Consider the following 15766-nt stretch of genomic DNA (forward strand, 5'->3'; position numbering starts at 1 on the left):
TGACTGCAGCTTGACCATGGATACATGCTGATACATTTCATTCACCTATTCCATCTGAGGCCAAAAGTCTTGTTACAAAGTGCCCCAAAAACCAGCTGGACTTTGAACTTTGAGTGATCCTCTACACTTCCTTCCTCTGTCATCATTTCTGCTCACTAACTTTATACTGTTTGCTGCCATCAGCCCCTCATCTGTGCCATTTGTTGGAGCTCAGAGTGAGCTAACTGCATTAAGAGTTATGGCAAGACCCGCAACAACAAGCACCAGCTTCAATCCTCTTATCTCCTCTGTGCGTCTCTGGGACTGTCCATCTGTCAGTGTGTTTACTGTGCTGCACAGAGGCAGACCATGATCTGCTTCTTTTCTCCACTATTCCTCCTCCTCCTCCTCATTTCATTTGAGAAAACTGAGGGGATGTGGAGGAGAAACAGGCAGCACACATTAGATTGTAAAAACAGAGTTTGTGAAGTTAAGGTTAGCTGAGAGGCAAAATAACCTGTTAGAGGGTGAAGAGAAACTCGAGCCATGTAGCTTACAGACAGCTTCAGCGCTAATGATTAAGCTGCCTGGCTCTGAGAGAGCTGCAAAACAGGTAAAAGATACAGACACTAAAAGCCAGCAAGAGTCAGGGAAAGGAAAATGTGTGAGTGTAGAGGACTGGAAAAAGAGAAATACAAAAGGGTACATTAGGAAGATATATTTTTGGGTGGGAGGGTAGAGTGCAGGGTGGGAAACAGAAAGGATGCTGATGTTAACAAAAAGGGAGCCTGAGGCCTCTGACTGTGTCCTTATTTCATCCACAAGTCACTGCCTCCACCTCTCTGACTCCCATGGGATTAAAGCAACAGTAAAAGTGTTGCTGGTGTCCCTGTGTGCCTCTCTGTCATTTGAGTGAGGCTGAATGAGATATTTATGGACAGCTCTCGCCAGAAATGACTCAGTGATACATCATACGTCCAAGTAACAAGTGATGGTGGTTTTTCAGCTAATTCGGTAAAAGAAGTTATAGAAACTGTTTACAGGGTGACGGGAGATGAAAGACATCCCTGTGGCACATAACTCATGCTCATTTAATAACAAGTGATATGTACCTATACATATATATATATTTTAAGGTAACGTTTATACTGATGGAAGGGCTTTTTAAAGATATTTGCTATGTTAGGCATTTAAGAAAGTATCTGTTGCAGTCTGACCTCAGGTATGAATTAACTTAATTGAAATAAGCTGATTTATTTTCCAGTGCAACGCTTTCTCCTCGGTGTAATTTATGGAATATTTCTGTTGAAATGTTATGATGAATAGTAAGCTGTGCTGAAATGACTGGTTCTTAAGATGACTAGCCACTTCAAATAAAATCTAAAGAAGAAATGTTTTGGTGTTTGAATCACTCACAGCTGAGCTGTTGATTCCCAGAGAGCTCTCCTTTTTAGACCTGTTTAAGATACAAAAGTATCAGAGGCTCCCAGCTTTTATTCTTTTTACACTTTAAATAGTAAATAAAGATAAATAGAATAGATGATTGATTTTGAAAAAAACATATTGCAAACAGTAGGATGTTGTTTCACTATGGTGATGTTTGTTTCTTTACCTTTAGAAACATTTTTAGAGTTTTTTGAAGAGCTCTCAAACCCTATTTCTAAGCTCCATCAAAAGATATTGCTTTCCTCTCCAGTGTGTCAGCTTTAATGGACTCCTTAATGGTTTAGGAATTAAAGAATGAATTTAATTACATCTGGTCTTAACTTCCTGCACTGAAATAACTAATTTAGGTCACATTGACCTTCAAAATGATGCATCCTGCTTTTTGTCAAATGAGAACATGTAACCCTCCTCTTTTAGCCATGACACTGGACGTTCATGAGGAACTGCTGCTGTTGTGTGTTGAGTGACAAAGAGCATCATGACTGTACAAGGTTCAAGTTTCCCTTTTATGGCTTTCAGTTTGCAGCTAGTGCTTTTCCCTAAGCACTGTGCAATTTGAGTCACATGTACTCGAGTATTTCCTTTCAGTGTAAATAAATACTCAGTCAGAGGGAACTCTCCAAGGAGCCACAACAACGAAACTATTAAACAGAATTTTAAAAATTACTTTAGATCAGCAGTGACCATCCTCTAAAATATTAATACAGTGGTAAAGCTTCTTTTGTTTCTTTTTACAAAGTCAGTAAAAGGGGTCAGGGATGATTTTTGGGTGTTGTTTTAAGTTTTCTGTGGAGTATCAAGTCCATTTACTTTCACCATCTCTTAACAAGTATGAAACGTAGATAGCAATAAATATTCAGATGAAGAGCAGGACAATCTGCCTGAACAGTGTGTACTTTTATTCTGATATCATAATAAATTAAGTTTTAAGATTTTTCAGTTTTAAAAAGAGTCCCTCTCATATCAGTCACTTTCTGTTTTTTTGAAACTCACAGTACTCCTTTCATTAAATCATAAAGGGAAAATGTTCATTTTGACTACTTCTGTCTACAGGTCCAGTGGGTGAAATACAAACATGATTTTAAGAATCCCATGTGTTTTGCAGATCCTGTAAGACGTTATATGTTTACACAGGAAATTTGCACCGTAAACAGAAGGCGATAGTACATGTTTGCATGTGTAAAACACATTTTTGAGCACGTATGAGACAGATGGATAGGGCCTGTTGTGAGCCGTTGATCTGTGATTGATGGTCTGAAAGGCAGCTCTGCAGCTGTCTGCTGTTTATCTGCTTCCCTTCTATTTATCTGCCTGCCAACTTCTCTTCCTCTCTCCCCCTTTAGCTGTCTTCCACTTATTTGTTTCTCTGTTCTCATCTTGCCGGACCAAACTGGTCAGCACACTTCAAGTGATCTGAGGTCAACCCACAGTTTCAAATCCACTGCTGATCCACTCTGTTTTTCAAGTTAGAGTTCATTAATCAATCCTTGGTGTTTCTGGCGACAGAGGATATTGAATGAGCCTTCGTCTTATTGTCCATCTTTCATTGATTCCTCCGTCCCTGGTTTGATTTTTTAAAGGGTGTTAATCCAGTCTAGATGAAACATAGTAACTGGCCTCAGCATCAGTCACAGCATCCATCCATCTCTGTGCATGCATAAAATGATGGAGAAGCTGTGATAGAGTGGATGGGGAAGGGTCACTGAAGTCAACATGGTGTTATATAATAATAATGACAAATGCTACAGACACAGAGATTACTAATAAATATATGAAGGGCCAGTAATCTGCAGCTCCATCTGCACGGCTGGAGAGGTTACATAACCCACATCAGCCCAACTGAGTCATGGGCAGGGTATGTGTCTATTGAGTGTGTAGTGTCGTGCAGTTATGAAAGGATCAAATGTTAAATTATGTTTGGGATGCTGCATACTGGCTAAAAATATATATGCAGCTGTGTTTTTTTTTTCTAAAAGTCTGCATCTTATACAATCTATAATTCACATGTATGTGAGTATGTACATGCATGAGTATGTGCAAAAGAAAAACAAAAACAAAAAGATACACAACAGAGGATGCTATCCTCACTTATGTCCTTTATGGCTACTTGTTTCTAAGTTTTTTATTCATGTAGATTAGTAAATGCTGTGTGAGTCTTCCTGGTTTAAAGTGTTGCATAAATATGCAGGAGTGTAATACATGTGTGTGAACATCATAGTGCTTCCATGCATGAATATTTAATGGAAAAGTTATAATCACACTCAATCAAGTCTATACAACAGGACCCCTGTAGAGGCCCAAACACTCAACACATTACATTCACACAGACATACAGCCATTAAATATACTTTGACAACCCTGCAGCTCTGATATTAAAATCATTATGATTCAGTATAATCTAGTGCGTATGAATGTTTATTCTGTCACAGAGGTTCTAATTATAGCATTAAACAAGCTGGAATAATGGAGCTGGAAGGGAAAGAAAAAAAATCATTATCAATACTGTGTACGTGTGCTATAAATGACACAGGAGATGGACAAAGTTGATGAAAATTGACTTAATTGCAAAAATATTGATTATCATTTAAAAAATAGTCACATACATCTCAAACTATAATGAGCTCTCCTACAGCTGCTCTTAATGCAATTCTTAATGCATATTCATGAGCAAAGGTACATGGACCTCAAACTGTTTGCATTCAGTGGACTTAAACTGAATGACCCAGTTGACCCCTGCGCACATCTTATTGTTATTCATCCTCCATCTAGCCTGTGTCCCTCCTCTCCCGAAGAGTTAGACTGCCACCTGCTGGTTGAACTGAAAACATGTGCTTCCTTAAACTGTGACTGCCTGGTTTTCGCTGCAGCAGTGGCTGATTTCTACCAGGACCCTCCTTCATTACTGTGCAGCAGAGCGTGCTATTGCTGCTCTCTGCTGGTGTCTCCAGGTAAGAGCAGTGTGCAGTCAGACATGTCAGGGACTTTCAGTGAAGAGCAGTCACAACATTGTGGATGTTGTTCTGGCAGGCCATTATTAAACGGAGGGTGTTATTTCTCAGTAATACATAATTATGTGTTCCACAGTGACCAACTGACTGTTCAATTCAGTGTCTGATCAAAGTTGTACAAGAAAAGCAAACATCTGTTTTTTTTTTTTAACCCCAGAGTGTTTCATCAACAAAAATGTAAAAACACACAACACACAACAACAATAATAAATAACAGGACTTGTTGTTAAGTGCAATACCCAGCAGTCCCAACAGTAAAATATTTGTTCTAATTTTTAGTTTGGCTCTGGCACAGGTTTCGCTGTTAATCACATTTGATGCACCAAGGTGATGTATAGTGATGCAGGAAATATTTGAAAACATCTGAAGCTGATATTGCAGCTGTAATGTTTGATCATGGTCATAGCCAGTAGTTTTAGGAAATTAAATAAACAAACTCTTCATAGAAAAATATTGCATTGCTGCTGCTATGGTCATTTTTATGCCACTGGTCAGGACCTCATCTCTCTGTGTTCTGTGATTCTGTATGGAGCTACAATATTCTTCAGTTAAATGGCAAGACATCAGAGTTGGACGCACTGCCATACACACTCCTTTCAATAACAGGACATAGCCTGTTCAATGATGCTCAATGAAGGTCTGAAGGCTCTTGTTGAGAGAACTCGAAAAGATTTTTTTCTGGGAGAAGATAATTACAGGGTAAAAAAAAAACATGACTTCCGACTGCTGGCAGGGGGCGCTGTAAAGGTGAAAATTACCATATTGATGCATACAGACTGTGACACTTGAAGAGTATGTGTGAATTCCAGATCTATTACCGTACATAAGAGTTGTTAGGATGACATGTTGCAGAATAAACATTAAACTTTGACCCTCTGTCCTGGCCACGCCCACTGAGGTAAGAAATAGTTTTACACATTTTCATTCTCAATCTATCCAATTATAGACACGGTGCAGATGCTACCATACCAGTGAAAACCAAGAAGAGGTAAGTGCAAATATTTATAAACCTGATCAAAATCAGCTTGAGTGTAAGATTTACAGTCAGCTGTAGAGTCTCCATGTCCCTCTCTCTGAGTGACAGCTGCCAGTCTGCTTTGTTTCAACACCATGGACAGTGTAACTGGGTATTTAATATTGACTGTTTTTTCTGTCCTGCTTAAAAAATGAGTAGGCAATTCCCTTTTTCCTTGGTAGCTCAGTGTTTTTTCTTATATGCAGGCCTCTTACAAAAAAATACACGTTATATCATGTAAAGCCAAGGAGAGAACATGTCATGTTGTATAAAATCTCATCTCCCTTCTTTAATTTATTCACTCCGTTGCATCCATCCCACGTGGTAGAGGTTAGGATTCAGGTGAGTGGTTCATAGGTGCAATTTAGGAGACATAAGACACAACCTGATTAAAACGCTTTCTTGCTCCTAACTTTCAAAATACTATTTTACTGTAGGGTTACAATAGTGGTTATGGCAGTATTGTCCAGGTAGTTTTAATGATGGATGTGTTCTGGCTGGGGACTCTAAAAGTAGTCTTCTTCTACTTCTTCTGGTCCTCTTCTTCTTTTTCAGGTATCTTGATGCTGTTAAAAGGATTATGAGACGAACAGTAGAGACATAATAACTTTCAGAGGGCCACTTGGAATGTCTCAAAAATGAGTGATTTTTGTTACTTTTTTAAAAACATCTTACCTCCTGTTGACATTTCATCATGACATTGAGACCTTTCATGAAGTCTCAAAGACCTGAATACGAGCACAGAGATGATTTTTTTTTTTTATGATGACGCTACCCTTATGGGCACAACTTTTGAAAACCACTAGGGGGCGCAAATGAACCAATTTGCCCTGCCTGAACACCTGTAAAATAGCTTTTCTTTCTTTCTTTCTTTCTTTCTTTCTTTCTTTCTTTCTTTCTTTCTTTCTTTCTTTCTTTCTTTCTTTCTTTCTTTCTTTCTAATCGTAGTTGCCACACATATGAACTTGGGTGGCTTTTTAGGATACTGAGGTCCTCAAAAGTCAATCCAAAGCAATGAATAGTTATACTTACTGTTGTACTAATTGACAAAATACACCTGGGTCCTGGCATTGAAACAATGCTCAGGTCCAAATAATATTAATCCCTTGGGTTACAGTTAGATCCTCTGTGCTCAGGCCCGTCCCCCCTCCCAGGGTTCCAAGTGGCCTTGCCAACCCTGGGGGGTTGGGCTTGGGCCCTTTTAATTTGATAAAATACAATTAGATTCTTGAACTGATTTGGATCTCAGGCCCCAGTAAAAATCTTCAGGGTCCAAAGAAGGCCCTGCTTAGCCTGCTTCGTGTTAAATGTGCTTGAGTGCTTTTATAGCTACAAATGACTGTGTTTAATTTTTTTTTTTTTAACGAGTCCTTTCCGTATTTCAATATGTTGTCTAGGACAAATGTTTAATAACTGTCTGAATAAAAGCTTGGTAAGTGGTCTGTTTCTGGTCTGTCTATTTTATAAATAATACATTAATCAGAGCGATGTCTGAGATATTCTGTAGGATTAAATCCTGGTTAAATTGTTTAACACTTCATTTCATGGCTACTTTGAGTGTCATTCTTTTAATTTGATTGTTGCAACGGTTGCACCAATTAACCCTAACACTGAATTAATTCATTTTTAATATGATGAACATTAGTTAATATTAATAAAAAAAAAAAACAATAACTCGTGGAAAAAAACAATCGTATTCATTTATTTTTTGTGAGCAAAATTATCTTAGTGATTCTAAAATCACTTTAATAGTTCACCCACTTTAATGAAGACCACCCTGGTCCTCTTATGCAGGCCGTTTTCAGGTCCCCGGACCCTTGCTTGGGGTGCCCTACCCGGAAGTGGGTGGTGGAGTCACCGTCACCAAACTGGTCACACCACCATTGACATAGCCCACTGACTGCTGGGATGAAGCTCGCTATCGGAGACCTACAGGGATCGATACAAATCTGAGATCATTCACATATCTCGTCGAAACGTCAAGTTACCAACATTTAGTCCGTAGAAGAAGTCAACAAAGGGGCGCGTGGCCAAAATGATGGAAGAAATCGACAGATTTCAGGTGCCGAGCGCCGTGCAGGAGGCGGAGATGCAGGCTGAGATGCAGCCGTTGGTAAGTTATATTTGATATGAAAAATCAGTATTTGTTTTCTTGTCTGAAACATGAGTACTTTTATCATCCTGGAAGCTTATTGCACGATTCTCATCTTCCCTCATACTGCTTTGGGCTACCGACAAATCCATCAACTGCTTGCCATGCGTAATACGGGCTGATGTAGCTGTAAAGCGTTTTCAGGAACTTGTGTAGCCCACAGCTAAATGGTCAACCTTAGCATTTCAGAGGATTCTGTGCGTTAATTTTGTGTATAAGTAGCGTCCGGTGTGCTGCGCAGTGAGCAGCATCAGTCATGTCTGGCGAAAAACAAGCATCCCATCCCAGCATTCGCTGCTGCTTCATCCTCAGCATCCATGCAGCAAGGAGCTCTGGCTTCGACGCCACTGTTGTCGCCATGACGTGATCAGAAATGGGTCTTGTACGGATAGTATGAGCTCAGTTGCGCAGTAAAACTTGTGAATTCGGGTTTTAAAATCAGCGTGGTTGATGTGGTGATGCTCTCCATGGCCTGCAGCGGGGCCCTGGACGAATGCAGTCTACAGGGCGGCCTCTGCTGCCGCTACAGAGCCAGACTAGACCCAAAGCAGTCTGACCTGCAGTCTACAGGCGTCCACATACCCCCGCCCCCCGGTGCCATTGATAAATATGTGCCCTTTCAGACCGTTTCTCAACTTAGTACCCAGGAACTTCCTTGGACTTACCTCGGATCATTCCAAGTTCAGTCTCATCATCTTTTTTTGTGAGGGTTTCTGATTCACACCAGTTTGAGGTCCTAACCAAACTTTGTAAGGGTTTCTGAATTAGTGTGAGCTCTGAGTATTTTATGAAATGCCTTCTCTTCACCCACTTCTCTTTAGATATAAAAGGAGTCTCTTCCTCACTTTTCATGTATCCATGTATTGTTTTATTCACATGTTCTGGGCATAGTGAATTCTACTGTGTGTTACAAACCGATATTAAAAATTTATAGATGCCTCAGTAATGCCCATTTCGGCTCATATTTCTCTCCATGCTGTCTTCCTGTTTGTCTCCAGGATCCAGCCTCGTCCACAGCCTCAGAGGCGGACTCAGACACCAGAGAGGGGGATCCTGTCACCATCAACTACAAACCCTCACCTCTGCAGATGAAAATAGGTAAGTAGGAATTCATAATGTTAAAGAAAAAATGTATCAGTATCTGATGGAAATGTGACCCTGTGGGATTTCTTGCAATCTACTTTTAATTAAAAGACATTTGAATATAACTGCTTGTAATATTTGTACAGATGTGAGATATTAAGACAAGACGGAGGCAGAGGAACTGTACAGAGACTGTTTAGCTGTGCTGGGCCATATGATTTAATCGAGTACTGGAATCTGAATAGGGAGGATCAGTTTTCAGACAGCCTTCCATTACAAAGCAGAGCAAGAATGTGATGTTACATTGCTGTCCAGTCAGTCCAGTGTGTTTCTGGACATCTACTTAAGTCACATTTATATAATACAATCAAAAATCAATTATACACTATTAATGTGGCAATAATGTACTAATTTTGAATTTTAGTATCCCCAAATGGATGTGCTCCTAAGGCAGTGCACTTATTTATTTTCTCAATAAAAGTGACATACCTTCCAAGTTTTAATTTAAAACCTATGAAAATTAATTACGAGCAGACTTCTTTAAAAAACAAACGAAAAACAAATCTGACTTGCTAAGATAAAAAGTGAGTTTAACAAAGAATCCATTGTTAGTGTTGTTGGTTATTTTTAAAATTAAATAAGCAACTATCCATTCATTTAATTGACTTGGGCACTAACAAACTGTACCCTCTCTTTAGGGGCTTCTGTAACTTGTTTTGTACAAGGGAGTTTGAGTTTTTAATCCTTATGAAAAGCCACAGTCCTTAAAGGCTCCTTTCAGCACCTTGGACAGAGTCCAGGGGTGAGCAGTGACTGTATTATCATCATTTTTATTTTATTCCCTCTCTCCTGTCTTTAAGAACCAAGTAAAATAAAACAAAAAACAAGAGCTGTTTTTTTTAGTTAATTTGCTGAATAAGATATTGAATAAATAAAATGAAAAAAAAAGTTTTTCCCACTTACTTTTTAAACAGTAATAGTAATTAAATGAGTGAGAAATAAGAGAGAAAATATGTTATGATCAATGTTGTTTCTGGATGCCTTGTCCTATATTGTTATATTTTACCGCACTAAACAAATACAACAACAGTGTCAGTTTTAACATCCCTTCAATGAAAAGAACATTGTGTTCTGTGGCAGACGTAGTGTATAGAAAGATATCCTGGCACTCTCCAAGTGAGAATCTACTTTCACTGAACATCACACCACCTAAGTATTGACAATCACACCTTTTTTTGTCAAACATTGGCTAATTTAATCTATAACTTTTCACATCTCATGGGAAATTTCACAAGATTTGCAGTGTTGTATGAATCTCTTTTGATTACATCAGATTTTCACTTTAAATTTATTATGGCCAAAAAAAATTCACAATAACAGTAAAAATAACGATAGCAATAATATTGTGACAGTTGTGGTGAAAAAAACAATTATCAGTCAAATTAAGGAAATGCGCAACAAGTGAGGAGCCACACTTTGCTTGGTTGGAGTTTTATAATCCAGCCAGACAGATGTTATTTTTTAGTTGTGTTACCAGCCCTATAATAGAAATTAAACTGAAACTCAACATATTCTTTTGCATGTGATTCTGTGTTGTGTTGTCAACAAACACACTGTATAAAACTCCTCGTGTACAAACTTTTTTGGGTTGTGGATGAAGTAACTACTCAAGCATGATTTGAGACACAGGGGAAAAAGTTGGATCAGGCTTTAATTATCAAATTCCCTGAGCAATACAAAACATTTAATTGATTGGGAAAGGGATGTGTGACTGAAGTGTAATACATTTATAAAAAATATGTAAAAGTCCACTGAGATAAGAGAGAAAACAAAAGAAAGACATAAAATAACAATAAACCAAGCAACTTTAAAATCAGCTTTGGTTTTTAGGGCTTCAGTGTTTGGTATGAGAGAGTTTCAAGGTGGGAGTCACCATATGATGTAAAGGCTATGTTAATGTTACGTTTTGGTTTCATGAATTCACTATGGTAAAAAATTGAATTTCATCTACAGAATTCAAGTCAGTTAACAAAGACATATCTTTTTCTCAAAGTGACTCTCAAGCAAAACTACAAATAACAAATGACTTTTATGTCCGGTTTTCTGTCCAAAATAAGACAAAGGTCATCCCAGAAAATGTGGCTGAAAGGGTAAAGGTCATTGTTTTCTCTTTATTTAGAAGTTAGAGAATTGATTGGGTAACATTTGGTTAAAATCTTTAAAGAAATAACAAATGTTAAAAGATGTTTAAAAACCAAGTCTCTTTTCAGTAAGTAACAGTAAACACCGGATACCATCGCTGACATTTATATGTTCTGTTTCTCCATAACTTACTGTACCTGTATATGCCTATGGGTTATTAAGTAAGTTATTGTTAAAGAGAGGTACATTGCCACAAACCTACATCTAACTAAATAGCATAGTCTCTATACAGTATTTGTTCTTATTGTCTGCAGATTACAAGTTTGATATCATGACCATCTTCCAACATTTGAATGATCATGCAAGTAATTTCTGTTGTTCTGTGAATGTAGAGAAACAGAGAGAGTTGGCCAGGAAGGGGTCACTGAAGAACGGCAACACTGTAGGAAGTCCAGTCAACCAGCAGCCCAAGAAGAACAACGTCATGGCCAGAACACGGTGAGAAGTGTAAACTGTAGTCCTGGCCTAGTCCAGAAAACAAGCTCTCAATCTTTTGTTAGTGCTGGGTGGATTTTTAGGACATGAAGTAATTGTGCTTTATTCATTCACTAAGGGTTTAAATCTTGGTCTCTCTAGCTAGGACTACAGGAGAGGCATACAAAGCCACAACACACAGTATTTTCATGAGCTGAGCAACATGAGTTATACACCAATGTCTGATTCCTGTCAGTAGAACTGAAACGAGGATAGTTTTATTGATTTTGGCTTTGTAAGAGATAGAAAAGAGACCTCTTTCATGCTGCTGTTGTTGCTGAAGATGGGGTATGATGTTGCCTGTAGGCCCTTCCTGTCCTTTACTTTCAACATCTCAGCCAGTCATGTTCTTACTCACCTCTCTGCTTGCTCTGCCCCTTTATCCACTTCTTCCTCCCCTCTTTCTGTCATACAATGTTACTCTTTGCTTTCTGATCTATTCTCCTCTTTCTTCTATCTTTCTCTCTTCCCTCCTCACAGGCTGGTAGTGCCCAATAAAGGCTATTCCTCTTTAGACCAGAGTCCTGATGAAAAGCCCCTGGTGGCCCTAGACACAGACAGGTGACCACAAACACAAATATTCACATACTTGTTGAAACATTCACATCGTTAACACAAGAAAAAACCTGACTGATGTTTTTGTTTTGTTTCAGTGATGATGACTTTGACATGTCGAGATATTCTTCATCAGGCTATTCCTCTGCTGAGGTGGGATTTGACAGAAGAAGCTTCTGCTTCCTAACGCATATGATCACATTTATCCTCTCGTTCCCTCACTCCCTCACCTTTTACTTTTATTTTCTATCAGTGTCGAGAAGCTGACAGCATGTCTTTTTTAAGTCTTGAGTAAATCCATTTATATCCATCCCTCTCATCCATGATAATTCTGTGGGCGTTTACATTCCCTCCAAGTGCATGGCTTTATTGTGTGCATACCTGCACAAACACATTTATGAGACACAAAGAGGGGATAAAAATAAAATGTTATCTTTGAGTGTCTGCTGCTCAAAATCCCATTTTTAATGCTGCAGAAATATTATCATATTTATCCCCCAGAGGTATCTTCCCCCTCCACATCTACATCCATCTTTCATCTTTAACAGTGTCAGGCTTGTGGGTTTAAATGTGTGGGTACATGCCAAGTTGTTGGAAATAATTTTTGCATCTTTATCAAATTCTGTAACACAGACTAGAACAATATGTGTAACCAGTTTACAATAACAACAAGTTGTTAGCAAACCATAACAGTGCAACCTGTGTAACTGCAATGTGATATGAACAGGTAAGAGATGTGACTGGTCTTTACTCTGTTCAACAGGGGGTATTATTTATCCACCGTAGTCTGCATGTAAAAATGTGGGTAATTGTAGGATTTTTATAATAAGTTCGATTATTCTTTATGTGCAAAAGAAGAAAAATGACACCAAACAGAAGTCGTCATATTCCTGACAGAGCTTTAGTGGTTAAGTGTCAAATAACTCAGATCATAGCGGTCATTGTAAGTTACACCAAAGTTACGTCACAAGCTGCTAAAGAAAAAACTTTTAAACATTCTTCAAATCTGACAATTAATGATTAAGTGTGTTTTGTTGCCAAGGAGCTCAACAAGTCCAGTTTATGTACATTTAATACAAACAAGATGTGAGTAGGTTAGTTTGGTAGGCCCTGGTTGTTCTTACGGTATGGGATCTTGGTGCTGAGTGAACCAGCGACTGGCTTTAGTTTCACTTTTACTACACAAACAAAAGCAGTGTCAGCTGTAGCACCAAAATGTCAAATAATATTTTTTTCAGATTCTTCACTTGTTGCACTTGTTATTGCTGCTTCTCATGTGAGCAAGCTATCTGCTGTACAGTTAAAGCATGCTTTGTTTTTCTGCAAATGCAAAATTGACAAGAGTGTTAAAGCTAAATTCTTTCACATTAGAATCATGACCCTTACTTTTGTTCATCGTTTACAGTCATGTACTCTTAGCTCACCTGGTATGGCCAATGCAGGAGCTTCACTCTGGCTCCTTAGCTCTTTTTGGGAATTGTGTACCAGAGATAAAAAACATTTTAGAGAGAGGAGTATTGCCTTTTGATTGACAGTTTTGTTGACAAATGCAGGTCCTGCAGAGCTCTTTAATGGATCGGCAAAGTGTAAAAGACAAACTGCAAGAGAAAACCTAATGCACACTAACTTAAGAACTGTCCATAGCCATGAGTGTCTGCATAAAGACAACCCAAGAATCTGTATGGCAGCAGACTGTACCAGAGGTTCAGGTGGAAAAGGTCCAAACACCTTTTAAATTTGAGCCTTGACTTTGAAGAGCCCCACCTGAGGATCTTAGGCTTTAAGGTGGCTCATATGGTGTCAACAGTTCTATATTGTAACTCTGGGCAAGACTGAGACAGGCTCTGAGAGTGATTGGTAAAATCAATTCTGAAACGCAGGAGGAGGGAAGCAAGGACAGAAGTGATGTGATGGTGTCTATCAAAACCAGTAAGAAGCCTGGCTGTTGCATTTTTGGACTGGTTGGAGACCAGAGAGTGATTTATGGGTTACCTCATAAAAGGGGCAGAATGTGTGAATAGCATTTTCCAGGTCGACTTCTAACCGAAACAGAGTTTCTTGATGTGATGTTTGATGGCAGTGAACCCAGGAGCTTTCAATCTGAGCAGTGTAGTTGAAGAATAAGACTTCTGATTTGGAGTCACTGAGCTGTGAGAGATTTGGCCCATTTAACATGTAATACATTTAAGAGGTGTGACGTCAATCCACAGCTCCATCACTTCTGAGCCTGCCTTGGGTTTTCCAGTGTTGTATCCTCATGGCCCAGCAGCAAGTGCCCTGCATTCCAGCTCTGACCTGCAGCTCCAAAGTAAAAAAAAACAAGACCTAACCCGTCAACCTTCTCTTCCTCTACTCCTTTTCTCCAGCAAATCAATCAGGATCTAAACATCCAGCTGCTGAAAGATGGTTACCGCCTAGATGAGATCCCGGATGACGAGGACCTGGATCTGATCCCGCCCAAATCAGTCAACCCGACCTGCATGTGCTGCCAGGCAACCTCCTCTACCACCTGTCAAATACAGTAACCCCACCCCTCTGACCATCTGCCCCTCCCCTTTCCACACAGTATAACCCCCAATCTTCATCTGCTGTGAGTTTCCATCGCTGCCAGAGAGGTGCTGGTGAAGCATTGGTAGATTATTGTAATGACAGTTAAGTGCTTTGATGATACTGACAATGACAAATAATCAGATTAACATATAGAGAGTTTGGTTTAAAATCCAGCTGAGGGTAGACATATGGAGATATGAAATATGTATTTAAAACATGAATAAAAGTCGTGGTTTCCTCCTATGGTAGGACGAGCACTTGAGTTTGAAAACCTCTCTCCTGATGTAATGTTGGTATTTGTAGACAGAAAAGGAAATTTGATGCTGTAAAGTGATTCCCCTCACCCTGAGAAATAAGAAATACTGTCATACCCATACTGTTCTGCTTACCTGGATTCTGGGTTGCATTTTCTATTATGTTTCTTTTTTTAATGTTTTTTTAAATGCTTTAGTTTTTTAAAAATGAGGGCTCAGTATGATTTTATGTGTTGATGTGGAAATATTTTAAAAGCTTGGACTGTGGTCTTGATACCCCAAACACAGGCTGCTTGGTACTGTATGTACTGTAGTGTACAGGGTTGCTATGTAGCACAGGCCAGGTTGTTGCACTCGTTTACAACACCTTCAACACGTTTTGTTTTATTTTTGCCCTGTTGGCTTGAGGTGTTTCTGGGTTTTAGCACTGAATGTATGAACATGAATGGCTGAAGAACAAACTGCATGAGGAGCACTAGACAGAATAGTTAAATGGGAAATAGAAGTTAGACGCCTGTTCCACATTTGATTTCTTCACCCCAATTTTAAGTGCAATCATTTGCTGCTCTTATGACATTAGCTTGACTTGTATTGTTTTTCATTTGCACTGTTTTTTCTTATTTCGGGACCCTTTACATATCTGTGAACTCTTTCCTGCATAGCAGTGACAGTGTCTTATTTGAAATGAACTGTGTCAAAAAGGGAAGATTACATGGTGCCCACTGAATTCACGATTTTAAAGCCAAAGGGATTGTGGGAGGGGGGGATAAAGAGATAAATATTTCAGCACACACTGTTGTGTTAACATCCACTACACCATCTCTCAGTGTCACAGACCCTGATTAAAACTGGACAGTCCGCTCTTTACATTTCTGATTTAATTTTATTAAAGGAGCACACAGGTTCATGCCAGACACATGAACCACTGCTTTTCTGACACACACACACACACACACACACACACACACACACACACACACACACACACACACACACACACACACACACACACACACACACACACACACACACGCAAGCATACTAATGA

At 39.1% G+C, this 15766-nt stretch overlaps 1 protein-coding gene across 1 annotated transcript; it reads left to right on the top strand.

The window, feature by feature from the left end:
* The first annotated feature begins 7296 nt into the window (after positions 1 to 7296).
* fam219ab (family with sequence similarity 219 member Ab) lies at positions 7297 to 15754 on the top strand. The gene is made up of 6 exons (XM_074671321.1): positions 7297 to 7561; positions 8599 to 8698; positions 11218 to 11323; positions 11840 to 11920; positions 12013 to 12067; positions 14281 to 15754. Exons 1-6 carry the CDS (start codon positions 7484 to 7486, stop codon positions 14437 to 14439), a joined length of 579 nt encoding a protein of 192 aa, XP_074527422.1. The 5' UTR covers positions 7297 to 7483; the 3' UTR covers positions 14440 to 15754.
* The last annotated feature ends 12 nt before the right edge of the window (positions 15755 to 15766 follow it).

Source organism: Halichoeres trimaculatus, unplaced genomic scaffold (genome assembly GCF_033239565.1).
Source record: "Halichoeres trimaculatus isolate MK-OKI-2021-1 unplaced genomic scaffold, fHalTri1.1 fHalTri1_scaffold_5, whole genome shotgun sequence".
NCBI lineage: Eukaryota > Metazoa > Chordata > Actinopteri > Labriformes > Labridae > Halichoeres > Halichoeres trimaculatus.

Coding starts and splice junctions, on each gene's coding strand:
- fam219ab (XM_074671321.1), top strand. CDS start 7,484: ATGATGGAAGAAATCGACAGATTTCAGGTGCCGAGCGCCGTGCAGGAG. Junction 8,699..11,217: donor ACCTCTGCAGATGAAAATAG/GTAAGTAGGAAT, acceptor CTGTGAATGTAG/AGAAACAGAGAGAGTTGGCC. Junction 12,068..14,280: donor CAGGCTATTCCTCTGCTGAG/GTGGGATTTGAC, acceptor CCTTTTCTCCAG/CAAATCAATCAGGATCTAAA.